General features: G+C 42.0%; 1 protein-coding gene and 1 long non-coding RNA gene across 5 annotated transcripts; both read right to left on the bottom strand.

The window, feature by feature from the left end:
* Window positions 1-302: 302 nt before the first annotated feature.
* On the bottom strand, window positions 303-3772 carry LOC129725559 (uncharacterized). Its single transcript, XM_055681557.1, has 3 exons — window positions 3201-3772; window positions 2946-3143; window positions 303-2347 (listed from the first exon to the last, which is right to left on the bottom strand). Exons 1-3 carry the CDS (start codon window positions 3707-3709, stop codon window positions 2134-2136), a joined length of 921 nt encoding a protein of 306 aa, XP_055537532.1. The 5' UTR covers window positions 3710-3772; the 3' UTR covers window positions 303-2133.
* A 17607-nt stretch (window positions 3773-21379) lies between these two features.
* On the bottom strand, window positions 21380-26834 carry LOC129725592 (uncharacterized). Of its 4 annotated transcripts, none has more exons than XR_008728121.1 (4): window positions 23034-26834; window positions 22780-22977; window positions 22415-22532; window positions 21380-22336 (listed from the first exon to the last, which is right to left on the bottom strand). It is a non-coding gene; the product is annotated as an uncharacterized LOC129725592 (long non-coding RNA). The 4 variants fall into 4 exon arrangements; XR_008728123.1 differs by having other exon boundaries at window positions 22419-22532; window positions 23034-26829; XR_008728124.1 differs by having other exon boundaries at window positions 22838-22977; window positions 23034-26826.
* Window positions 26835-27984: the final 1150 nt, after the last annotated feature.

Here is a 27984-nt window from a genome sequence, read left to right as displayed (position 1 = left end):
CATACGTTCATTGGAATGCTTCATCAAAAATATACAATTCATCCTTTGACAACAAAACGATTGGGCGAACGGTTCTCAAGAAAAGAGTTAAATGTTCTAAGTGATATAAATATATAAAGAATCAAATATTTATTTTCGAGTTTTATTATCGTAGGAACATATTTTTTTATGACATAGATACTTTACAGAACTAGTTTCACCTTATATTGTATATACATCATAAGTAAATCATCTTTTGAAAACAGCTTGTATCTTATTTTCTGAAATCGGAACAAAAGAGTAATTCTTTTGTGTGGCAGCTATTATTATAGATTTTTTGAAAATATTGCTCCATTCTGTTACTCCTTGTTCATATTCTTCATATGATACCCAACTAAATGACATTTTTGATGAATTTTTATTACAATCATACAATTCTTTTTCGCTTGTAATGGGATGTTCATGTTCTTAAGCTAAACTTGCATTTCCTGCCATTCGTTTTAATATGCCACCAATTGCATCGCATGGGCCTTTACCATGAGAAGTCGCAAAAAATGCCACTCTGCATCGGCGTTATATTTTGTTTTGAACTTGCAAAGACTTGCAAATTTTGTTCTATTTTATATTGTGAGGCAGCTCCATCAGACATTAATATCGCTTTTTTTCAACTGTATTGTTGTTTTCAAAAAACTCATTAATTTGGCAATGAAAACCTGAACCGCAACAGTATCATGATGGAGTACTTCCGATATTATGATGAAGCTGATATTCTTAAGTGTTCCAGATTCTGAATAGTAAACAACGAAGGGATGAATGGTGACTTGGTTATCATTCCAATAACTACACGAACCACAAATTGATAAAGACGTATCAAAATGAGCTTGACTGTTCAATATTTTTAATTTTGCAATAACGTTTTCGTTTAATTTGCGTAACAGCAACATAGCAACAGTCGTGTTGCTCCTTCCTTACATCCTTTCTTACCCTAACAATCGTAAAGACGTGGCCGGCGCCGTTAACGATCCATAAAAAGCGGTAGCTACTGAATTGTTGTACACTGAAGATAGCAAACTATCGCATAGCAAAATCTCGGCCGAATTGCACCAACCTTAACTAGAATGTCGATTGTATTTCACTATTCTTCGTAATGCTATTTCAGGTTCTATTGAGTTCTGTCGTACTATTTTCAAGCTGAAGAGCAATTCTGTTGAACGCAGATGTCTCCGATTCAAATCAAGCTTTGCCGAATCGTTGGCTATAGAGATAAATGACTTTTCACCTACGCACACTAGTGAACGTGTAAACCCGTATAGAGTTGCTTTTGTTTCCTCCAAACTGAAAATCATCGCATCTCGTTGCTTCGACTTTTTATCACTTTTTATCATTTTTGGTCGGTTATATTTCACAGCTTCTTTCGATTCATGATCACGAATGAAAAATTTATTCAGAAACGAGTTTAGAACTTATAATAAATGTTTAAATAATTATCTGTGCAGCTGATAAAAACATAGCATTGCAAACAAAACAGCGATTTGTAAAATTTTTCCTCAATGAGTGGCACTAACACATTGGTACGTAAATAGGTCTATAACACAGAATAATGATATTTCTCGCCAAACATGTGAAAAGGGCCCATATGCCATATGTAAACAAGCCACAATTTCACGTTTTTTATTAAATACAAGCTTAATCTACCCGTACAATTAATATAGTTTGATTAAGAGTAAATTCTTTTATCAATAAAGCTTATTGATAAGGGCAGATTTCGCCTGTATTAATCAAAAAACGAGAAAATTTGGCTTGTTTACATATGGCACATGGGCCCTTTTCACATGTTTGGCGAGATTTGTCTTTTGTATTAGAAACAAAATCGTACAATAATCGGTCAATCTTCGTCGGAGGTCCTTTTATGAAATAGACTTTGCCGTATTGTCCTATTAGGAATGTCGCTCTCTTTCGAATGAAATGTTTTTTTTTTTTGTAAAATACGTTTAACAACAATTAACTATAATTCAATATCTTTTATAAATTTAAATTTTCTTTAATCCGAATTAGATTCATTTCCAAACATTATATGAATAATTAACATTCAAGCAAAATTTACTTGTTTGTTTCACAAACTTTACAAATATTCGTCGATTCTGATCTGTAAGTTTATTGTTCCATTCCATACACAGCCCTAACCCAATTCGAACCAGCAACTTTCTGATAGCCGATCTTCTTTAGTAACCGTATCGAACCTAAGTTTTCGTCCACTATGAAACCATTCACATCGCCTTTATCTTCCAGCGCGATTCGCTTCGAAATAGCCTTGGTCAGAACCTCGCCTAGTCCACGCTGTCGATACTCGGGCATTACCTGAAGATGTCTGCAATAAGAACATCTAATTTAATACGTATAGCAAAAACTCGAACGTCTGCATATCTGGCATCATTGAAAACGCTAGCTGCTTTATAATATGTTTTCTATCTACATTCCAGAGCAATTGGCTACCGTATACTGTCGGTAATAGAAAACATGAATTTGCAATCGAAACTAGCAATTTACTCAGACAAGTGCACCCCGGGAGCGGGGGCCTAGTGTGGTTGGTAACGTCTCCGCTAACCACGCTCGACGCCTGGGTTCGAATCCCACCGCCGACATAGGTGTCGATGGTTTTGAGGTGGCGTGATCCACTCACAACCAACCCAACTGGTCTAGATTCAATCCTAGCCGACACCGGGAGATTTTCTGAGGCGAAAAATCTCTGGGATCACGCCTTCCATCGCATGAGGAAGTAAAGCCGTTGGCGCCGGTCCGTTAATAAACGGGTCGTGAGTTAGGGACCTGGGTGTGGAGTCGCCTCCCTGGGCGTCGGTAATTGGCCACAACAGTGGCGGAAATAGACCGACGGAAAACAAGCGAGAATAAAAAAAAAGTGCACCCCGAGTGATCAACCAATGATACCAATTGAACTCAATTCATACCCGATGCCAGCGAATTCATTCTTCAGAACCCATCCGACCAAATCGTTGCTCTCCTTATTGAACAGTCCATATCCACCGTTGAATTTTATCAGCATCTCAATATACTTCTGAGAATTCGGGTAGCGATGGGGCCACCGTTCGTTCATCACCGAGGCGCATCTCGGCTCTAGAGGCTTCATTACCAAATCTTCCGGAATTCTAAAATGAAACTGTTGTTCAAACTGTATGACAAGTCAAAAACATGGTTCAATTTACTGGAATTGACACTGAACGGCAAGTTCATGTGATAGCTTGTAGTAAGAACAGTCCGATAACAAATCATATTTGCAGTTGAACTTTCGGAGCACATTTGCTAGTGTATCCGCGAATTGATCACTAACGCATGAAAACACCGGACTGGCCGTCCAATCGATCCGTTTTGTCTCGCACAAATACTTCTCCAGTTGGGCGGGTTCCTCGGTCAGCGAATGGAAGTAGACGTTTGGGTCCTCATTTTTCGTAACAGCAACAAAGGTTCCTGTTTCCAACGGATTTACAGCTTTTGGCGTATAAAATTCTATAAATGCACGCACACAAAGTTTCATTTTCTCCGATTCGCTGAGCTCTGTCAGCTGTTCTTGCCATCGGAGAGCGTTTTTGATGAAGAAGTAAAAGTGCAGATCAACTGTGTAATGTTTGCAGTAGAGTTCTCTTAACGCACACAGCTCCTCCCGAGATAAGGGCCTTAAAATGTCTTCTTCGTATTTCGTTCCGTGCTCACCCATCGCTACCAGCTGACTGCAACGTGCAAACTGGAGATGCTAGAATATTAAGTGTCACGCTACTGTTCTTCAGGCATGGTACTTTGAATGGAATTATACCGGAGATAATAGAGTGACTTGTCTAGTAGCAAAAACAAAAGGGATGATAAAATATAGTAAAAAACTATCATTAGAAATTACTCGTAGTGATTGGATTACAATGTATTAAAGAACTGTTTTGCAATCTATTGATTATAAGATGCCAGGCAGGGATAGTTTTTACTGGAATTGTGATCTGTGAAATCGATAGTTCGCTTTTCGATTGAAAATTAAACCATAAAAAGCATTTTAATTTGAATATTCGATTGAAATCCTAACCCAAACGACCCAAAGTGCCCTTTGTATTTTCGTATCCCAATTGTTGAAAAAAGAATCTGGCAGCACGATCAAAAGCCGTGTCTAACATGTGCTTTTTAGTTGTTTTCTCTAGCGAAATATTCATTGGCCGTAGTCATATATAAAGCATGCATGCTGAAATGTGCAATTAGTTCGAATACAATTTAAATTCAGTGTCAGCTGTTAATTTATTAATAACGAGGTAGCATATTCTCCCTTTCCCTGTGTCAGTTTCGCTGCGCGTGAGTCGGGGTGTGAATATTCTTCATTCTTTGCTAAAAAAACTGACTTTTACTACTAAGCATAGACGGATTTCCGTATTTATAATCCGCGTTCATTTACATTAATTTACATTTGTTGGCGTGCTGTTCTTTTATATATTTTATTCCATCTGTGTCAGTTATTTTGTCGTACATATTGTATTGATTCGACATGTGAAAGAAAACGTGACAGTGTTCGTTTACAACGGCTAATCATTCAAACTCATCTTATGGTCGTTGGTTATTTGATTTTCCTAACTTTTTCTGTGATTGTCAAAACAAATAAATTTTACGAAGTCGTGAGAGAAGCTTAGTTGAATGAATAAAATTTTAGAGCATATTGAACTGTTTTGACTATTACAGACAAAATTACAGACAAAAAACTGATTTTTAGGAGGAATGTTGACCAAAAAAAAAAAACTCTATTTTGTCAAAATTATAGACAAAAAAGTGGAAGAGGTGGTTATAAGAAACGACCGCAAGGTTAACGTAGAATTACGAAAGCCTGTTTTATGTCAATAATTTTTTGCAATAGCTTTGGAAATACACTCGATTAGGGTTAATCATTTTAATGGTGTGAAGCGATATATTTTTCCGTATTTTTTCGTATATTATTTTTGCTTTAAAAATAAACGGAATCCGATGGAAACTAGCTGAATTCAGAACTTTTAAAAGTGGGCAATATTCGTGACGCTCTCGATGCTTTCGGCATTACAATTTGTACCCCTATATATGTTGCCGTAAGACATAATTCTACGTCGAAAACGCACTAATCGATGTGCTCAAGTCGATTCTGTTGAAAGAAACATAAAAAAATCGTATGATCAATTCATAAATGTTTGATATTAGTTGTATTTACCAGACAATTGAACTGTGCAGTAACAGTTAATAATTTCAGCCTTGTTAAATGTTTAAAATAAAGAAAGCAGAAAGAATTTTAATTTTCCGAAGGTATCGTCTGAATCCTTGGTCAAGTATATGAATATGAAGATTGTTTGTATTTCATGATGCTGTAAGAAGACGGAGTTTAACCAGAGAAAGGCCGGAATCCTCAATCGGCAAAGATGCCCCTTCTGTAAATTGTTATGAACCATGAGTATGATCGAGATGCTGTAAGAAGTGACTGGTTTGTAATGATGAAAACTTAGTAAATTGACATTTACGTATTTGTTTCGCATGTACCGCTTGTGATGCACAGTGTTAATGAATCGTAATATACATCACACTGCTGCGCAATTGCAGCAGCATCAAACTGCCATCAAAGTTGCAATTTAGTAATAACCATTCATTATGCTCTTCCAAATATATTTAGCAGCCTTGAAAAAGACTGGTTGCTGCAGTTGCAAATTTCATTCAATTATCGCATAAATGCTTTATGGTCCAGATAGCGCGCGATATTCGCTCCGACAAAGATTTTTTGGGTCTCCTACGGAAGGCAGAAAATCGAAAGGCAGAACCACGAAAGGCAGAATCACGAAAAGCAGAATTACGAATGGCAGAATATTTCATAAGGCAGAATAACGAATGGCAGAATCACAAAGAGCACGAATGGCAGAATCAAAAAATGGTCTATTTTCTTTTAAACAACACACACTCGCGGCCTTTGGCCGACTCTATTGTCCAAGTGTATGCTGTCCTTACTCGTTACCGCTCGTTCGGACTTAACTAAGGGAAAGAAAACCTGTTTGAATAGTCCTAGAAAACCAATAGATCAATTGTTTGTATGCGAGAGGCCGCCGCTTCCGACGGCGGGTCGGCGGCCGGCTCGGACCGCGGAAACCACGGCGGCTTTGTGCCGCCTCGGTTCCTTGCCCTCGATTATGCGTCTTCGCCGCATGAATTGTTTTATGTTAATTATAACCAACAAGCCGTTGAGACTAGTGTAAGTTATACCTAACATCGAAAGATTACTCTCCGCGATGCCATGAGAGTCTTGAGGACCTGAGCCAAACCAGTCGGATGTAATAATTAGGCTTGAATTGCACCTCCTATCAAAACTGGTCATTGCTGTGTGACCAGTTATTATGTCTGGTTACCAAATAATATCAAATAATAAATGTAGAATAGCAGCTTTGATACCGTGACCAGGATTCGCACCAATTTGCCATCACGCACTTGGCTATCGTGAGTCAGGCTCTGCTATCAGTGATTCTGCCTTTCGTGCCCTTCGAAATTCTGCCTTTTGAAATATTCTGCCTTGTGTGTACGGTCATAGAGTTCTGCCTTTCATGATTCTGCCTTTCGTGCTTCTGCCTTTCGAGATTCTGCCTTCTGTGGCGAACCCGATTTTTTACGCACGTTGTGGAATGGGATAACTGGAAAAATTATTTCCAGTTATATCATTCTACTACGTTCGTAAAAAAGAGGATGGGCTACGCTGCTCACAGTTTGTCGGTATATAAGCGAAATTTGAGCGTGAAAGCGCATTATTTTATCGTCAACTGTGTACCAGCCAACAAATGTGTCATCATTGAGATGGCACCAGAGACAAGCGACAAAGGAGCCAGAAAATTTGTCACAACAGGTCAAACCACGTTGTAAGGAGAAACATTTTCGGTTGCTTCCCGGTTGGCGGATTACAACAAACGTTATACTATTACACTTGCCGCAAAGTTCAGACCGCCGTACGTTTGCTGCTTCAAATAAATTGTTACATTCCTCTTGTCAACCTTTTGTTGCCTTATAAAGGCAACAATATAACATGTATCGTGTGTTGCACGGCTTGAAGGAAGAAGATGTTCCCGTTCTCGTATCGGATATAAGGGTCGCAATTATGCTGTGATGTTAAGCAACAACCGTCTTCTTCAAGATGTGATGTTAAGCAACAACCGTCTTCTTTCGTTACATATTTATTAATGAAGTGTTATGAATTTTCTAAAACGGACTCAGCGCCGTGAGCAGAACTTGCTGAACTTCTCTGTTTGGAATCGGATTTGTTTCGCATATACCGCTTGTGATGCACAGTGTTATCGAATCGTTATATACATCACACTGTTGCGCAATTGCAGCAGCATCAAACTGCAATCAAAGTTGCAATTTATTAATAACCATTCATTATAGTAGCCTTGAAAAAGACTAGTTGCTGCAGTTGCAAATTTCATTCAATTATCGCATAATTGCTTCATGGTCCAGATAGCGCGCGATATCCGCTCTGACAAAGATTTTTTTCGCACGTATCAACTTAAGTATCAACGCGCCCAGCGCGATCAACCAGAAATTGAAACCCGGCTTTTCTTTCTTCTTCACGATCAGCAACCAACGTCCGTGTGGTATCGGCACAACCATGGGATGAATTATACATTAAACACAAAGCGCGCATTCTTAGTCAACTAGGTATATTCTGTCGACCTTGTTAGGGAAGGAAGCATTGTGCGACCAATCAGAGGTCGACATTTGCGTTTCGACAAGGCTTGACAATTTTCAATAGTACAATCGTTCGAACAATCAGATTACAACTTTCTGCATTTGGACGGGTGCTTGGTTGATTTTCCAATCGATTACTGCAAAAATGACGAAAATCGGTTGGAAACTGACTGAGCTTAAAACGGTTGAAAATGGACAATTTTTGTGACGCTCTCGATGGTTTTGGTTTTTGAAATTGGATCCCTGTAATGAAACTGGTCCCCTGTATATGTTGCCGTAAGACGTAATTCTACGTCAAAAAACTGATTTTTAGGAAGAGTGTTCCACAGAAAACTCTATTTTGTTGGTCCAACAGATAGGATATCGCAGTATTCAGCAATTGTTTTTTTTTTCAATTTTTCATCCTACGCACTATATTATCTGGCGTGGTGTCCATCCCACTTATTGCCAGCATTTCGTACCGTACCCGCTCGAAGCGCGGACATGTGAAGAACACATGCTCTGCGCTTTCTTCCGCACCCGTACAAGCGGGGCACATAGGGGACTCGGTGTACCCGAACCTATGCAGGTACTGCCTAAAGCAGCCATGGCCTGACAGGATCTGTGTCAGATGGAAGGTTACTTCCCCATGGCGCCTATTAATCCAGCCTGCTAACTCTGGAATGAGTCGGTGTGTCCATCTACCTTTTGTAGTGTTGGACCACTCCCGCTGCCACCTGGCCATTGAGGATGACCGTATGGTGTTGCGAATACCCCTCGTGTCGCGTTGGTCGAAGCATTCTACATCCTCTTTGACGATGATGCTGATGGGCATCATGCCAGCCAGGACGCAAACCGCCTCGTACGACACTGTTCGGTATGCGCACGCGACCCTTAGGCATATTAGCCTGTACGTACTCTCGAGTTTGCCGCGATGGCACGAGGTACTCAATACCTTGGACCACACTGGTCCTCCATACCTGAGTATGGACGTGGTCACGCTAGCAAGGACTTTGCGCCTGCTGCTACGAACCGCTGAGCTGTTTGCCATCATGCGAGACAGCGCTGCCACAGCCATGGAAGCTTTCTTGCAGGTGTAATCGACGTGGCTCCCGAACGTGAGCTTGTCGTCGATCATAACCCCCAGAAGCTTCAACGAGCGTTTTGAGGCGATAGTGCATGTACCGGCACTAATCGATGCCTCCTGCTCAGACTTTCTGTTATTAACAACAATAACTTCAGTCTTATGGTGCGCTAGCTCCAGTTTCCTGGAGTGCATCCAGTCTTCCACTACGCGTATTGATAGCGCGGCCTTTAACTCTACCTCTCTAATAGACTCGCCATAGACCTCAAGAGTTATGTCATCGGCGAAGCCCACGATCACCACCCCTGGAGGGAGTGTTAGTTTTAACACGCCGTCATACATAGCGTTCCACAGTACCGGACCCAGGATGGAACCTTGCGGTACACCTGCGGTAACTGGAATGCTTTTCTGACCCTCGTTTGTGTTATACACTAGCACTCGATTCTGAAAGTAGTTGCCTAGAATTTCGTACAGCGACGTCGGCACTCTGAGACTCTGTAGCGCTAAGGCTATGGAGTCCCAGCTGGCACTGTTAAACGCGTTCTTCACGTCAAGCGTGACGATCGCGCAGTAACGAATGCCCCTCCTCTTGCGTTGGATTGCAACCTCAGCCGTTCTAGTGACGGAGAGAATCGCATCCACCGTGGACCTACCTTTTCGAAAACCGAACTGGTTGCTTGATAGACCGTTTTCACTTTCTGTATATTTCACCAGTCTATTGAGGATTACCCTCTCAAGCACCTTGCCCGCCGTGTCCAGCAGGCAGATTGGTCTGTATGCCGATGGGTCACCTGGTGGTTTCCCAACCTTCGGCAACAGCACCAGCCTCTGGCGCTTCCACACGTCCGGGAAGAGGCAGTCGTCAAGGCATTTCTGCATGACCGCCCTGAACAACCCGGGGGCTTCTTTGATGGCCGTCTTGATGGCCAAGTTCGGGATTCCGTCTGGTCCCGGAGCCTTGCCTACCTTCAGGGAGTTTGCGATCTCGATCAATTAATCTTCCGTCACCCTTACCGCATCGTCAGCCTCTGCACGGCTGCCGTCACTCACGGTAGGTGGTGACTCGTCAGCCGGAGGCCAGGGACTTGGTTCGTGTCTTGGGAAGAGGCTCTGAATGATCGTTTCTAGCATCGCTGGTGATTGTTCGGCCGGGGCTAGCGCACCTCTAGTCTTGGTCATAACGATCCTGTAGGCGTCACCCCACGGGTTCGAATTGGCACTGGCGCAGAGTCGTTCGAAACAGGCTCGTTTGCTGGCTCTGATTGCGCTCTTAAGCGTTGCCTTAGCGGATCTGAATGCGACACCGCGTTCCGCTCTTTGCTCGTCGGAACGTGCGCGCTGCATCCTCCGTCTTGCACCGTACAGTGTCATACGACGCAATCTGCGTCCTGTCCGGCATGATGCCTATCAGCATAGCCATTAAGGAGGACGTAGAATGCTTCGATCAACGTGACACAAGGGGTATACGAGGCACCAGAATGTCATTCTCATTCTCGATGATCAGATGGCAGCAGGAATGGTCCAATTCCGCAAAGGGTAGATGGACGCATCGACTTATTCCGGACGTATCCAGATGGGTCGGGAGGCGCCATGGAGAAGTTAACTTCCACTTGACACAGATTCTGTCAGGTCATGGTTGCTTCAGGCAGTATCTACACAGATTCGGGCATGCGGGGTCCCCCATGTGTCCCGAGTGCGCGGATGCGGAAGAAACTGCTGAGCATGTCTTCTTCGTGTGCCCTCGTTTTGTGCATGCGCGGAGCGACATGATGGTAGTGAGCGGGCCAGACACCACTCCGGACAACCTAGTTCGGAGGATGTGTAAAGACCCAAACATTTGGAGGGCGGTTTGTACAGCCGCCTCTCAAATAGTTTTAGAATTGCAAAACAGGCGACAGGTTGACCACCGACACGCCAGTGTTAGCTAACGGCCAGTCTCCAGGTTAGTTAGCTAAGTTAGCAAAGAGATCTATAGAACCAAGAGGGTGCACAGAGCACAAAAGCCGCTCCCCGAAGCAATACCTAGCGGTGGTCCCGGGGAGTATTATGGGCTGGAGACTGGAGGGGTTTTAGTGGGTCCGGTCACTGATTCAAACCAACCCCACACTCCCTGAGGTTGGTTACCTCAGGGGTTTGGATGCAAATTTCCCCTCCACCTGAAACAAAAAAAAAAAAAAAAATATATATATATATGGGAAAAGCCGCCTCGAGAGGCCGTGAAGGAAACTTTCGAGCCGGCATAAAAACCCAGCATCTTTTAGGAATACAAGTGCAGAATAACATATATCATACAATAAAATACATCAATGAACAATTCACAATACACAATAAGTTACTAAAAATTAAAATTGTCAAAGTATCGATTAAAGAGCAGAGCCATTTGGCGGATAGCACAGAACGGAAGGTCAACTTCAGGTATATGATCGAACAGAAAGTGCACACAAAAAGGACTGAAAAATGACAATTGAATTTTCTGTGCTCTCGGGCAATATTTATTTGTCGTGTACGTTCATGCCGCATTGCCAGTGGTATAATGTGGCATAATTTATTCGATGTTTTGAATTGACGGTTATTTCAACAGTTTAACCCGTTTAATACAATCTATTACGTTCGATGCAAAAACGTTTTGGGTAAAATTCGCAATTATTCACATTTGTGGAGTTTGTCATATTACAACAGTGTAACAAAGGTATTGTAATCGACAAATGTTGATTTGAAACACGAACAACAATCAATGTTATTGAAAAATCGTGCGTTTTAAAACGTTAATGTTGCAATTCTTCCATTTACAATTGTACCATGTGTCATAGACGGCTATTTTTGAAAATTGTTAAAATTTAAAATGCAGCTCGTGAGTTTTTGAAAACTAAAGAAAGTACTTTGAGTTTTTAAAAATCATGGCACAGATGAATTTTTTAACGCAAATTTTCCGAATATTTATAATAAATGAATCACATTTTTATTCGAAAATGAAAATTATAAACTATTTTCATCATCTTATAAGATTATATTAAATGTTTTGCCGATTGACTCTAGTCCATTCTGGAGAATATAGATTTTCTACTCATTGATTTGACATGCGACATGCCATTCAAATAAAAATAAGCTGAATAAGGTTAATTAAAATCAGGTTAGCTTCTAGAGCAACGAATAATGCGATTGGTTTCATTGTGCAGTCTTTTTTTTTAAATCTGATAAAAATCTAATCGTGATTCGAAAAAATGCGCTCGAGGAGGCAGAAATCAGTAAAAACCTGCACACATTTTGAGAAAGTCATAGGGAAAAAAATGTAGTTAAACTTCCCGCATAATCAATAATCATAAAACGTGCCTAACAACTAGTTCGGGATATAGTTTCGACTGTATGGGGTATCGTTAAACCATATGGATTATCATCCGTTTATGGTTATTGATTATGCGGGATGGAGATTGAAAAAAACCGCACATACCTGCTATTCAAAACAAATCATCGTTTTGCTGACAAATCTGGTATCTTTGCTGACAACCGAAAGTGACAACCTTACAGAACACTAAAAAAGGATCCCAAGAGGTTCGTTTCAAGGGGTTTCGAAATGCGTCGTAACCTGAGAATACTCCGAAGTAATCAATGTCATTTTTTTCGAGTAATCAAAGGTAACCATCAACAATCAATGACAAATAAACTCAAGTACGAGTAGTAAAAATTTATTTTATTTTTTATTCACTTTTCGGGTTTCTTGCATGCATTTGAATGTCGTTCCATTTTGACATAAGAGCGCTTTTTAGATGGATGAGGGCCCAACTAACAAACCCCCGACTAAGGAGCAACCGGTAAGCGAATCACCATTGTATATCAATAGTGCCTTACCTCTAGCGTTCGTTCATATATGGAAACATTTGTATAATACATAACGCGCTCAGGGGAGAGGTGGAGGAAAGGTATCCAAAGGTAACCCAATAGGTGATTAGTAATCCTAACAAAAAGAAACAACCGGTGTCATCTTGCAACCTGGATAGCTCAACCCAACGCGTGAAAGTCCTTCACTAGTTGGGCTACGAATTTAGTGCAACGAGCAAAATTCGATTGTATTCATTGTTACTAAGTGTTTATCGTTGCATTTTCAGACACTACTTGTTGATCAAACCGTTTCACCATGTCCTATACGCTATGGTTGGGAAGTTAATGTGATAAATAAATGATAAATATTAATATATATATCCACCATTACCGAAATATTTTTCATGAAATGAAGTTGTCAAGCCCCTAGAAATAATGTGTTTTCCTTCTTACAGATGCTTAGCAGAGTTAACCTGTAGTGTTTTCGCCGACAGATTTATACCAGTGTGTTTGATTGATTTCGATAAAAGTAGTATAAATTTTGTTTATTTTCCGTGTAAAAAGCGTTCTTTCCACCCCTGGGGAGCGCTGCAAAATTCACTGAGCACTTAGCAGTTTTCGTATCACAGATGACCTTCCGTTCTGTGCGGATAGGCTCGTTCAGGCCGTAGTTTGTGCGATGCGCATTTGTATGCAACAAACGCTGGTCTCGTCGAGGTCGTAGAGGGCAATGCAACTGTAACATAGCCAAGATAGCTGGACAATTATACCGGCCTGTCAAAATGTTGTGTCATTTTGGAAATTATTTCTTTGCGGCGCTGTTCGAGTGGTGTGATTCCAACTCATAAGCATAGGCTTTCATAGGATGACAGGTGATCGGGATCTCTCCATGGTAGTGTGCGACAGATTCTTTTAGTAAAGGTTTTCTGAACGCGCTCAATTCGCTGAATCCAGAACTCATAATGCGGGTTCCATACAGCGCACGCAGTTTTCAAAATTGAGCGAACCAAAGAGCAGTAAAGAGACCGCAAGGTGCCATAATCAACGAACTCATTTCCGATTCTGAATATTAACCCAAGTTGACGATTAGCCTTAGAGATGATCATCGAAAAATGCTGCCTGAAAGTTAATTGCGTGTCCAACAGAAAACCCAAATCAGTTAAAAATATCGGTACGTTGCAAACAAGTACCAGCAATGTTATAGTTGAACAATAGCGGCTGCTTTTTGCGTTGGAAACTAATCACAGAACATTTCGGAAAGCTTAGCATCATATAATTGCGTTGGCACCAGTCATTAAATAAGTCAATCAACGATTGAAGCCTAAGGCAATCTTCAACAGTCTCGATGAGTTTGAAAATTTTTGTATCATCCGCATACAGTAAACGTGTGCCAGGTGGTAAAACTTTCGTAACGTCATTTATGAACAGCGAAAAGAGTAGCGGCCCAAGGAAAAAAAAAAGAATGCTACCCTGGGGAACACCAGAATTGTTACTAAACCAGGCGGATTGCGACTTGCCCAACTTAACAGCGATCTTACGATTACGTAGGTACGAGTGTACCCATTCCACCATTCCAATTGAAGTTCCAAGCTTGTCGCATTTGGCACAAAGTAGTCCATGATCAACGCGATCGAAAGTAGCTTTCAGGTCCGTGTAGACAGCATCGATCTGAAGGCTCCGGTCCATACCGCGAAGGCAAAATGAAGTGAACTCTAGTAAATTGGTAGATACAGATCTACCAGGGAAAACCCATGCTGTGCAGTAGAGATGTAGTTCTTCACGCTGAATATCAGATGATGATGCATAATAGTTTCAAAAACCTTGGAGCAGGCACACAAACATGAGATACCACGATAATTTTCGACATTTCGTTTGTCACCTTTTTTATATACCGGAAACATTAACGACTCTTTCCATTCACGGGGAAATTGATGTTTAAGTAAGGAAAGATTGAAAATAGCAGCAAGCGGTGACTCTAAACTTCCAGCACATTTTTTCAGGAGTACAGCAGAAATGCCATCTGGTCCAGGGGAGTAGGACTGTTTCAGATCGCAGATGGCTTTGGAAACCTCTCCGATTGTGATCTCGAAGACTTCGGCATTGAAAACGCTCCTTGTTGAAAACGCTAGCGAAGTGCTCGGCAAATAAATCGCATTTACTGTTGTTAGTAGACGCTTCACTATTTAGCAGGAACACACTAGATGGTAATCCTTCTTCCTTACGCTTCGAGTTATCAAACCTCCAGAAGCTTTTCAGATTTAAGCGTAGGTTGCGTCCCGTTTTACGCACGAACATCGTGTACAGACTTTTATTCAGCGTTTTGTATGATCGACTAGCAGAAGTGAACCGTGTCCGATTGATAGGGTTTCTATTTTTTTGATATGCACGCAAAGCTGACTTACGAAGGCGGTTAAGTTTAGTGAGATGTCGATTTTCAAAAATAGGCTCACGACGAGGACGAGCTTTGGGAATATGGCGATGTATAAGTTCCTGAATCAATTCAGTAAATCCAGACACGGCCTCATCCAAATCTGTACTTCGGTTGATAAAAGTCCAGGCGATACCTCTCAATTCTGATTCGATAGCATCATAGTTTCCGCGTCGAAAATCGAAACTGGATGAATCAAATTCGTCTATAAATAGAGCCTCAACAGGTCTGTCGAAACTAACCATCAATGGTGGGTGATGTACGTCAATGTTACAGAGAGGGTCGGGTGCAGTAGTGACTGAACAAGCTGGTAAAGCATGCGAGTTTACAAAGATTAAATCGAGAAAAAGATTAAATCGATTGCAAACAGGATTAATCTGGTGCATGCACTGAAAAGCCATACCGTCCAATAAATGGGAGCTACCTGCATTCACGAAGAGGTAATTTCCGTCTGTGTGAATCGACCAGGATAAACCGGCACGATTGTAGTCACCAAAAATAAGAACATCGTCGTTAATACTAGTAGAATTAACAGCTCTTTCCACTGAAGAAATATGCCGATCGATTATCTCGACTTCATTCCGCAAATTAGGAGGAATGTAAATAGCGCCGATTACAACGTTCGGTTTATCAGTTTTAATCGTTACCCAGAGCCCACTTGTAGAAGTCATGAAATATAATACATATGACTGTGTAGAAACTATTTTGGATTATTTATTTCATTGAATGATGGTTGAGAAACGTGCTTTACAATAAGTGTTTCGTTGTTTTCATATCACTTTTTTGTACTTTATGACCTTCAAAAGGGCGTTACTCCGTACCGTAGTACGACGATTTTGAAATTTTGACCAGAGATTCAGGACGTCATAACGAATCGAATGATGTACTCAGACCCTATAATGAATTTTTTTCAAATAGCGGTCTGTGGGAGCACCGTGAAGTAAATAACAATGTGAACGAGTTGAAATGCGTTGCTTTGTGCGATACGAATAACTATCGATTATTATGTAAGCTAATCGAAACTAAATACCTAATTTGCTGTGATAAGGCTCCACAAGTGTTGTCTCACTGTGGCCGGGTGCCCTGATACTATTTTTCTTGCTGATTGTCGTTTGTGGCGGGCCCCGATTGCTCTGCACAAGTTACGGATTGCTCGTACTCATTGATTGAGTAGAACTATTTTGTTGTAAACCTGTACCCCAATCAGGTACAACATAGATGATGAAGCTAATGACCTGCTTGGGTTTAGAGCTCCATACTTGATATGAAGTTAAAAGGTAACTTCCTAAGAAGTTGTATCTTTAGGAAGCTAGAGTTCCGCAAAAACGAAGCACATGATCTGAGCTCTCTGGTTCAGATTTGCAGAATCGGCAGGTGTCGTTCAACACTACACCGATTTTCTTTTAATGATAAAAAAGCGGGACAGTGTTCGGTAAGGAGTCCCATGATTATCCATAGTTCACTACGATTTAGACTAAGTAACTTTCTGGCGGTTCCAGGGTTCGAATAGATTAAATGTTTAGCTTGTCTACAACCCTATACCTGTTGCCATTGCGATGCTATTTCTAGTCTTTCCCAAGTTAGTAGTTCGCTTTTGATAGCGGAATCGGACGTACTCAGGAACGGCTTGGGGCCAATAAACTCTTGCTAGGTAGTCAGCGTGTTCATTACCCTCGGCTCCGCAATGTCCGGGTACCCAAAACAGAAAAACTGAGTTCTGTTCCCGTGGAGTTTCAATGCATTCCCAAACAAGTTGGAAGCGCATTTGACGAACCTAAGTGCTAGTAGTGCTGCTTGACTGTCCGAGAATATACCGATTTTCGCATGCCTGTAGTTGCGTTTCAGCATATTTTTGCGCAGATATATATGGCATATATCTGTTTGAAAAACGGTGGGCCATTTGCCCAGGGAAAACGTTTCCCTGATACCGGGTCCGTATATGCCAGATCCCGTTAGGCCTAATAGGGATCCCATTTTCGAGCCATCCGTATTAAAACTGACGATGCCAGGTGGAAGATTAGGCCCTTCATTGTTCCACTTAGAGCGGTTTGTTTCCATCACTCTATACGGAATATCCATGTTGGTCCTAACGTCCATCCAGTCGGAGACTGTAGTTAATAGCGGAGTTAGTTTGAACTCCCTAAGTATGCGAAGGTGGCTGATTTGGTCCCTTTAGAGTAAAGTTTTCCTCCTTTGCAACCTTGGAGCGCCAAGCTCTGCTTCCTTTTTCACAAGATGTAGAGGCAGTAGGCAGAGCATTGCTTTCATGGCTGTAATTAGAGTTGTTCGCGTTCGTGCTGGTAACCGAAAGACATGCAAGTCTTTAAACTTTTTTGAGTTTGGCTTGAGCAGTCACTTCGTTCACCTTAGGCCACTACACAAGGGCAGCATAGGTGTTCTTGGTCTGGCAATGGTCTTGTAAGACCAGACTGCCAAGTCTGGTTTCAATTTCCAGTTCTTACCGAACAGAGTTCTGCAGGCCCAGATAGCCGAGGTCGCTTTCTCAGCGATATGACCCAGTTGTGCAGGCCAGTTCAGTTTCTTATCCAGAATAATTTCGAGGTATTTGACTTCATTGCTGAAGCTCAGTCTAACTCCATTCAGTGTTGGAGGAGTGATGGAGATCTTTCTCCGTCTACTAAATGGAATTAGAACTGTTTTTGAGGGGTTTATGTTTAGACCCTCCTGTAGACACCATAACATGGTGGCATTCAGAGCCGCTTGCATTCGTCTCGACAAAGTTGCGTCGTGTTTACCTCTGACGATGGGAACGATGTCACCAGCGTATCCAACGACCTCGTAGCCAAGCTGAGAGAGCTTATTAAGAAGTGCGTCGCCAACTAGTGGCCATAACAAGGGCGAGAGAACTCCTCCTTGCGGGCATCCCTTGATCATCGACATTGTAACAGACGAATCTCCCAAGGTTGCTGTGATTACTCTGCTAGCGAGCATTGCGTGTATCCAGCTCCTTCAAGTGTGGTCGATTCCCTTATTGGAGCCGTATTAATTGATGCAAAGGACGTGTTATCGAAGGCCCCTTCAATATCAAGAAAGGCACATAGCACCGTCTCCTGATATTTCAGGGACTTTTCAATCAACTCCTTATTTGCAAAAAACTCAGACAGCCAGTTTTCGCAAGCCTCTTTTGAGGCCACCTCAGTATCACCAAGAGCGTATTGCATGGACCGGAAGAGATGGTAATCACTCGGTGCCAGGTCCGGACTATACGATGGGTGCGATAGGACATCCCATCGGAGCTCCGTAGCTTCTGGTGGGTCATCAAAGATGTGTGAACCCGAGCGTTGTCCTGGTGGAAAACAACACCATTCCTATTGACCAATTCTGGCCGCTTATGGTCAATCGCCTGCTTCAAACGGTCGAGCTGCTCACAATAGAGAACCGAATAGACGGTCTGGCCATAGTTAAGCAACTCATAGTGGATGATTCCCTTCCTATCCCACCAAACACACAGCAAAACCTTCCTGGCCGTCAATCCGGGCTTAGCGATGGTTTGGGCCAGTTCACCGCACTTCGACCACGATTGTCGTACGTGATCCACTTTTCATCACCAGTCATCCGCTTCAAAAATGGGTCGAGTTTGTTCTGTTTCAGCAGTGCATCGCAGGCGTTGATTCGGTCTAAGAGGTTTTTTGCGTCAACTCGTGTGGCACCCAAACATCCAGCTTTTTTTGGAGTCCAATCTTTTGCAAATGGTTCCAAACAGTTTTATGGTCTATACCCAGTTCCTAGCCAATCGAGCGAATGCTCACATGCCGGTCTACTTGAATGATTTGCACAATTTAAAGGTTTCTATGACGATTGGCCTACCAGTACGGGGTGTATCTTCGACAGCCACTACACCAGAACGAAATCGATCGAACCAATGCTGTGCGAATCGGAACAGTATCGGGCCCATAAACTTCACAAACTTTTTTAGCCGCCTTCGTTGCTATTTTACCTCTCAGGTAATAAAAAAGTAAAACATGACGAATTTCTTGTTTGGTGGACTACATCTTTGGCGCGCTGTAACTTGAGACTGAGAGAAGAAAAGAAGCTTCATCGCCGTAAGAAACGTGAGCACTACGATTGCGTCCTCGCGGAGGCGGAGAATTGCCTCACCAGGCACGACACGAGGAGCTTCTATAGAACGATCAACGGAATCAGGAACCGGACTGTGCCAGTACCTGCCATGTGCAATGACAGGGAGGGGAACCTGATTACCGATAAATCGCAGGTGGCCAGGCGTTGGAAGCAACATTTTGAAGTGGTGTTGAACGGTGAGGAAGGTAGGAGAGTCGTTGAAGGGAACAGGATAGAAATTGGGAGGACGGACAAGCTGTGGACCCACCAACATTGGACGAGGTGAAGAATGTTTGCAAAGAGCTAAAGAACCACAAAGCCGCTGGGAAGGACGGCTTACCGGCCGAACTTTTCAAAGTTAGGAGCGAGCGGCTGTGTAGTGCAATTCACCAGATTATGCTAAGGATATGGTCTGAGGAACAACTACCTACGGACTGGCTGGAAGGACTCATATGCCCTATCTCGACTGTAGTAATTATAGAGGGATATCCCTCCTCAATTCCGCTTAAAAAATTCTCTCCCGTATGAGGTCGTTGCAGGAAGCCTTTGTTGGAGAATACCAATGCGGTTTCCGAGTGGGGCGATCTACAACAGACCAGACCTTGAGACAGATTCTCGACAAGTTTCGAGAACACAACTTGCAGACGCATCATCTGTTCATGGACTTTAAGGCGGCGTACGACACAGTGAAACGCAATGAGCTTTGGCGAATAATGCTAGAACATGGTTTCCCAACAAAACTAATTAAACTGTTACGTGCGACGCTTGACGGTTTCACATCATGCGTCAGGACAGCGGGCGAATTTTCGGATGCGTTTGTGACGTTGGATGGTCTGAAGCAAGGTGACGGGCTCTCGAACTTGCTGTTCAACATAGCTTTGGAAGGTGCAATACGAAGGGCAGATGTGCAGAGGAGCGGCACCATCATCACTAAGTCACACATGCTTTTGGGCTTTGCGGACGACATTGATATAATTGGTGTTAACCGTAGAGCAGTTGAGGAGGCCTTTACGGCTCTCAAAAGGGAAGCTGCGAGAATTGGATTCACCATAAACACTGCCAAAACGAAGTACATGGTGGCTGGCAGAGAGCGTGGTAGTTCTACGGGTGTTGGTGCCGGCCTCTATCCGGTTCTCTACTAATATTTAGTAGAGAACCGGTGGAGATGGATGGAGATACTTTCGAAGTGGTCGACGAATTTGTTTATCTTGGTACTCTCGTGTTATGTGGTGAGCCGCGAGGTGAAGAGGCGGATTGCGGCGGCGAATAGGGCTTATTACGGATTGCGTAGCCAGCTTAGGTCCCGTAGCCTATAGATCCGTACGAAATTTGCGCTCTATAGGACTCTGATCCTACCGGTGGCGCTCTACGGACATTAATCGTGGACGTGGAAGGAGGCCGATCGACGAGCGCTTGGGGAATTCGAGCGTAGAATCCAGCGATCAATACTCGGAGGCAAACTAGAGAACGGGGTGTGGCGCAGGCGCATGAATCACGAGCTGTAAGAAGTATACAAACACGCTGATTTTGTCAAGCTGATGAAACACGGCAGGTTACTGTGGGCTGGCCATGTAGCACGGATGGCGGATGAGCGACCGGCAAAGATAATATTTAGTAGAGAACCGGTTAGAGGCCAACGACTTCGAGGCAGACCGCGCACGCGCTGGATGTGTGCTGTCGATGAGGATACCAGAGCAGCAGGTATAAGGGGAGACTGCAGAGTAGCAGCCCAAGACCGAGTTTTATGGAGACGTATTCTGGATTCGGCATAGGTTCTTAATGATCTGTCGCCATAAAAGTAAGTAACTTGAGACTGAAACGTACGATCACAACACTATCAAAACGTCACTTGTAGCACAGATTTTTGTCTCTAAATAGCCGTATAGTATGACCCGACACGATAAGTATAACACAAGATATGTTTAAGTGTTGTCATCTATTGACAAAATACGACCTTTCTGTTTCCCCAACCCAATATTTATCCATTATTTTCTCCATCAACTTGAGAAGTGATGAAGTCAGACTTATGGGTCTTAGGTAGGGTTTTGACCCTTCTTCCAACTTTGGGGATAAACTCTACCTTCACCTAGTTATCCGAAACATGGCCCAGGATAAAGCTGGCTCTGAAGAGGTTGATAAGTTCAGACATAATAGTTGCGGCCGACTTTTGTGGGAAGATGGGTAGTATGCCGTCTGGAATGGGTCGAATGAGCTTAGAGCCCAACCTATTGAAGCTTCCATGAACAATCGACGGGCCAGCAGGATACCTGATACTATAGAGTAGTTCGTAATTTTGTACCCCAATGTGCTGGGCGATGTGATTATTTTTATTTAGTTTTTGTTTGTTTCAGCTTTATAAAACAATGGTTTCTACAGTATACAAAAAAAAAAATCGAAAAAAGTCGGAAGTGTTGGGCACGGAGTTATTCAATCTGCTTAACATTATTCATATATATGTTTACCTAAACTAGAGCCAATCGTAAGCAAAGCTGCACGTATAAAGCTAAATTGTATTTCGTGTAAAATTTCAGGTTCGACTCTTTTAAATTCATAACTCTTCTTACTCGCCAAACAGTCCCAAGTCGTGGTGTGGCCTTTGCTGTACGTAAGAGTCTATGGCTGCAGTTCGTCATCTTATTGATCCACCTTGCGTGTTGGTTCTTCACAACCATAGTCCATGTCACATGGCCTATGGTTGTGAAGGTGTGAAGGTCTGATCAGTTTCCTGTAAATGGTCATCTCTTGGCTTTCCTAATCACACCTTCCGGGGCAATATTACCCAGTAGGCACGAGAGATTGCCAATACTCGAAGAGATTGCACCCGATACTCGAACTACACACATCACTCGATCCATCATCGCTTTGGCCATGACATGACTCTCCTGTAACTACAATTTTTCCCTGTCTAAAGTTAGTTTTTTTTTTTTTCATTTATTAACAGCCTGATCATTCTTGATTTATTTTGTTCATTATAGCAAAGGGTTATTAAGTCTGAAAAATGTTAGAAATTTTTGCTTAAGTTTAAGAGTAAGTAGTAAGAAGTTTAAGACCCTATGAAATCACGGAACGTTTCATTTTTATACATGATTCACATTTTTGTTTTTCTGCAGCCTATTAATACTTGTGAAAATCAAATTATGTGCGTTCATTCATTTTCGCTATCAGATCAACGTTTTCGTTTCCTTCAATACCAAAATTTTCAGTTATTTCTAGCCGCACACTGTAGCTGTGGAAAACTGATGACTCTGAAAAAATAAGATTTTTTCGTTAATAGCTTAATAAACTCAGCCTTCTATTCTTCTACGAAAGTTTAAAATAGTCACCTACTGGAATGTAAGTCGTTAACTGTGCTGATTATTACTCATTTTATTACTCGAAATGGCCTTAGCTAGAATCTTTCCCAATCCACGCTGTCGGTATTCTGGCATTATCTGCAAATGTCTGTAACGAGAATGAAACAGTTACGGAATTTGATTCATTCTCTGCCCTACGATGTAGCTTATACACACTCAATAAACTACACAGTAAAAAAACTTTATGTCGAATCGCATGTAAAGAATTGCCTCTATCGCATTTCATAGAAAATTCCACGCAAATTTAAATGATATTGCACACAATTTTCAAACAAAATCGTGGTTTACGTCAGAAGCCACTGAAATTTAGATGAGAAATGAGTGCAGTATCTCACCCGATTGCACCGAATTCATTCTTCAGAACCCATCCGACTAAATCATCGCTTTCCTTACTGAACAGTCCGTATCCACCATTTAATTTTATCAACATCTCAATGTACTTTTGAGAATTTGGGTAGCGATGATACCACCGCTGGTCCATCAACGATGCATACTTTGGCTCAATGGGTCTCATCACCAAATCGTCCGGAACTCTAAAACAAAACAGAAATTCAAACTGTGTGATCAGTAAAAAATTGATTCATTTTACTGGAATTGACACTGAATAGCATCTTGTTTAGTTATTCTGTAATGGGAACAACCGGATAAACGGTGATATTTGCAGTTGACTTTCTGGAGCACATTCGCTACTATGTCTAGATTTTGATCACTAATGCACGAGATCACGGGACTGGCAGTCCAGTCGATTCTTTTTGTCTCGCACAGATACGCTTCGAGTTTGGCAGGCTCTTCGGTCAAAGAGTGAAAGTACACGTTTGGATCTTCGTTTTGCGTTATGGCCACAAAGGTACCCGTTTCTAACGGGTTGACTGCTTTTGGCGCCAATCAACGCACGCACACTGATTTTCGACCTCTCCGATTCACCCAACTCTGCCAGCTGTTCTTGCCATCGGAGAGCGTTTCTGATGAAGAGGAAAAACTGGAACTCGACATTATAATGCTTGAGGTAAAGATCTTGTTATCCGCACAACTCTTCCCGAGATAACGGCCTTAAACGTCGTGTTGCAGTCCGTGCTCAATCATCGTTACACTTGAAGTGACGAATTTAATACTTGTGATGATCTCACTGTGAATGGATTGTGAATACTCCGGAGATAAATGGGTGAATTATCAGCAAACATGTAGACAAGAAGATAATAAAGTGTAGCTCATATGTGCACTCATGAGCGTTTCCATGCTAAATGACCGATCGACTGATTTCGGGTGGCGCCGATTTAAAAAAGCTTCGTGTATATACATATTTGATGTTCTATGGGGTATTGTCTTCTAGATATAAAAATATATATTAGGTATTGTTGCCGGAGACTTGTTGAATATCATTGCGAAAATTGCAAAATTAAAATTTTGAACTAGCAAAAAAAATCGGTGAGAAAATTATCGTTTCCAGAAAACGAAAATTTTCGGCGTTGATTCTCATGTAGTGATCAATAACGATTCTTTTTTTATATCTGTAACTAAGCAGCCGTATCACTGTTGATAAATTCGCGTTGACGGTGTTGCTGATATTTGTTTGGTTTTTGCATGCGTTAAAGAAGGAAGGAAATATTTTTGCTTTTGTCATCACGCACATTTTAACAATTACATATGAGTGTTCACGTAGGTGCGAATAGCCTTCAAAATCTCTTTCAACGAGAATAACCCGAATGACAAAAGGATGAATCCTATTCCTTTTGTCATTTTGTGCGATAAAAAATCGGAAGTGATTATTCGAGTGAGTGCTCTTTTCCATCCATGTGGTAACTGTCATACAATCATACAGCGCATTCGTTTTGGTGTCACATTCACCATAACAATGTGTTCTTTGTTGGCTCTCTTAATGTACAGGCTCTCTAGTGTGGTTTTGTTTTCCTCTCTGTGGGTGTTATTCATGCTCAGTGTGTTTGATTTTGTTTACGATAAAGGTCGCGAAACAGAGCTTTCTACGGGAGTGTCGTTTTGTGTTTCAAATATGCCACTCAGTGCAGAGTGTGGTTTGGACATGGCTGAGCTGGATAGGCGCCGCCAAGTGAAGGGAATTGAAAGCTGCAACCTAAAACATATTGGGTGCCAAGACCACGAAGCTGACTTAGAAGTTAGACATGTCGGTGAGCACGGTGGTCAAAATCCTGAAAGAGGAGTACCTGAAAGGTAACAAGCGAGAATCCAGACTGAAGTACACGGAGAAGCAGCTGTAGAAAATCTGCACCATACATAACAAAGACGATAAGTAAGAAAATACGCAAAAGAAAATCCCCCAAACGTACGGAGGGCGTGGCCAATTAAATCATAATGGGCCATTCTGTCCCAGTTGGTGTATGAAAATAGTTGGGAAGCCACCGCAGTTCAGCAACTCAAATTCCACCTCATCAGATGTGACAAAAAGTGAACCGCAAGGTCCAACCGTCCAACCGAGGGCTTTGGGAATCTTGAGGAAAATTGAAGATGAAGTGCCACTATCTGTCTAATTGTTTCGCACCTCAAACGTACATTGTGTGGCTTAATTAATGGATAGTCTCTAAGTGTGGATAATCCTAGCAATCAGTAGATCCGTGGTGGCCCCAATCATAGAAACGACTGGTTTGACGGCGAATGCAAACAGTTAGTCGAGGGTAACAAGGCAGCATGGGCGAGAATGCTGTGAACATTGTATGAGAGCGAACGTGGAACGATACCGATGGAAACGGAATAGCCAAGACACAGTCATCCGAAGGAAGAAGGGCCAGCAAGTGGACCGAGGTCACGTAGTGATGGAAGAGCTGTATCAAGCTAACGCCACTCGGAAGTTCTACAAGAAGCTGAACAGCTACGTGCCACAAGCCGATATGTGCAGTCGTTTGGACGGACGAGTGTGAGGTGATCGAAAGACAGAACAAAACAGGGTTCTGGTCCCCGTCTCTTGGAGATGGAGAAGGAGTTTGGCCGGTTGAAAAACAATAAGGCTGCTTGAGTGGACCAATTTCCTAGCAAGCTATTGAATCATGGTGGAGAAAACTGGCCAAAGCCGTGCATTGGGTTATTGCCAAGATTTAGGAAAAGGAACGAGTACCGGTGGAGTGGATAGAAGGTATTTTTTTCCCAACCACAAAAGGGCGACAAGTTGAAGAACTGGTATCACCGGGCAATCCCTTTGCTGAACGCCGGTATTCTCAGACACTCTGCCGTCGACTATCACCCTTTTCGTGGGGCACTACCTGACGGGATTCATGGGTGCCTGCGCCACCACGAACAGATATTCACGGTTCGGCAGGTTATGCAGAAATGTCGCGAATACAACGTACCCACATCAGTGCTGAGAAAAATCATTTTCCCCAGCAAAATTCTTCAAAAATTATAGCCAATTATTTTCAATTTTCACTTCCAATGATAGCAGCACTCTTTCAGATACACTATATTTTCGACCTTTTAACGTGCTGGTATACTCAGATGAAATAGATCGCGCGCATCGTTCACGGTTACGGAATAAAATTTGACGACAAATCCAATCAAATAATCCTCACTTCAAAGCGAAAAAGAAAAACAAACAGTCCACTCAACCATAATAAACCTCACCGAAACACTTTTTCACTGACACTGACCGATGCCTTGACAATCTTCGTTAACTGATAAACTGATTTTGTTGTCTTGCTTTCATCGCATGAAATATAATGAGGTGTATTGACAGTTCACTTCCATGCAAAAAGCGAGAAAGGAGAACTCTGAAAGGATTGTAAAAAAAAAAGTTTATGGATGCTTTTTCCACTTTCACTCAAGAGTGTCAACAAATATCAACCCTGACCCACATATCACCTATTCATCGATTTCAAATCGGCATACGATACAATCGATCAAGACCAGCTATGGCAAATTATGCGCGAACACGGATTTCTGTACAAACTGACGCAGTTAGTCAAAGCGACGATTAATCGAGTGATGTGTGTAGTTCGAGTATCGGGGGCATTCTCGAGCCCCTTCGAAAGAGGTTTAAGGCAAGGTGATGGTCTCTCGTGGCTGATGCTCGTCTTCGGTGGTATGCAGATGAAAAACGGAGCGTAGAGAAGGCGATTGAATCACGAACTGCAGGAGCTGCTCGGAAAGCTATCTATCGTCTAAAACGAAGAGATTGGCAGGTTGTGGTGGGCTGGGTATGTCATAAGGGTGCACAGCTGGCTAGGTGGATCGATCATGTGGCATATCATTGCGAAAATTAAAATTTTGAACTGGCAGAGCTGGCGAACTGCAGCCATGGACCGAGTGGAGAGAAGACGACTCTTACGTACAGCATAGGTCACATCACGATTTGGGACTACTTGGTAATGTAAGCAGTAGATCAGTGGTTTGCTTGTAAGAGCCCGTCGCTTCCGACGTAGAAAAAAGCAAAAAAGGAGTTCTAAGGATTCTTCAAGGTAATTAATTTTTATGTTTATATCTGGAATTAATCTAACGGTGATATTCTGGGAAAGGGGTGCAAATTGAAATACCGAAAACATCGAGAACGTCACGAAAATTGTCCAATTTCTAATATTTATTAATCAAACAGTTTTCAGTGGATGTTTTTTATCATTGAAACAATCGATCGAAAAATTAGCTACGCGTCAACAGAAATACGGAAATGTTTTGATTACTACTAATCAAAGCTTAAAACAAAGCTTAATACTATCGAATATGATGATTTTTAAAACCGGGATGAAATGAAGAGGCCAGAAATCGACCCCAGACGACTTTAAATTTCAAGATGATGACTTTCGGTTTCCGCTGAACAGCCTAAAGGTGTTATCACCTAATATCGATAACACCATACACCGCTTCACGTTCCCCAATCAAGTGTATTCTCTAACCTATAATCCTGTTCAGAGTTCCTAACGAAATGAAAATCTGATACAAAAAGTTCATTTTTTCACGTGCGTGAAAAATGCAACCTGTAGAGATTTTACTTCGCTTGGGACTGTAAACATATTCGATTTAGTGGTATCGAAGGTTGTGCATCTTTTTTCACTTGGGCTTACTTTTTTCACGCATGTAGACATTTCGCTAGCGAAACGTACGCTTTTTCACTTGTCTTATTTTTCACTTCGGTTGGAACTGTAAACTATGCTTATGTTAAAAAATACATCGACAGGTAGTCATAACCCTACGTTAACACGCGGTCGGGTCTCGTACACAACCTTTTTATTTTTTTAATTACACTCAAAATATTTTCCACATTATTGTTACGTGAAATTTCCTGTACTTATTCATTTTCTGTCATTTTGCATGATTTATGTGGCAAACATAACAACTACGTGAAAATCACACGCATATTATGTTTTATCACGTAGCATCTACGTGAACTTGGCAACGTGAATGTTATAGAAGATGTATCGCGTGAACTCTCTGTGTGAAAATATACAGAAATCAAAATGGCGAAGCTGTTGTCTAACTCAGTCTCTGAAAATAAAATAGAACTTCTCGACGGCTTGCCAATAAGTGAGCTTTCGAAAAACTGTACGAATTTGACATCGAGTCTTGAGCTTACAGGTTTCACA

The sequence above is a fragment of the Wyeomyia smithii genome, chromosome 1 (assembly GCF_029784165.1).
Source record: "Wyeomyia smithii strain HCP4-BCI-WySm-NY-G18 chromosome 1, ASM2978416v1, whole genome shotgun sequence".
Taxonomy (NCBI): domain Eukaryota; kingdom Metazoa; phylum Arthropoda; class Insecta; order Diptera; family Culicidae; genus Wyeomyia; species Wyeomyia smithii.
The sequence above is the reverse complement of the archived record's forward strand: the minus strand, read 5'-3'. Positions and strand labels throughout refer to the sequence as shown.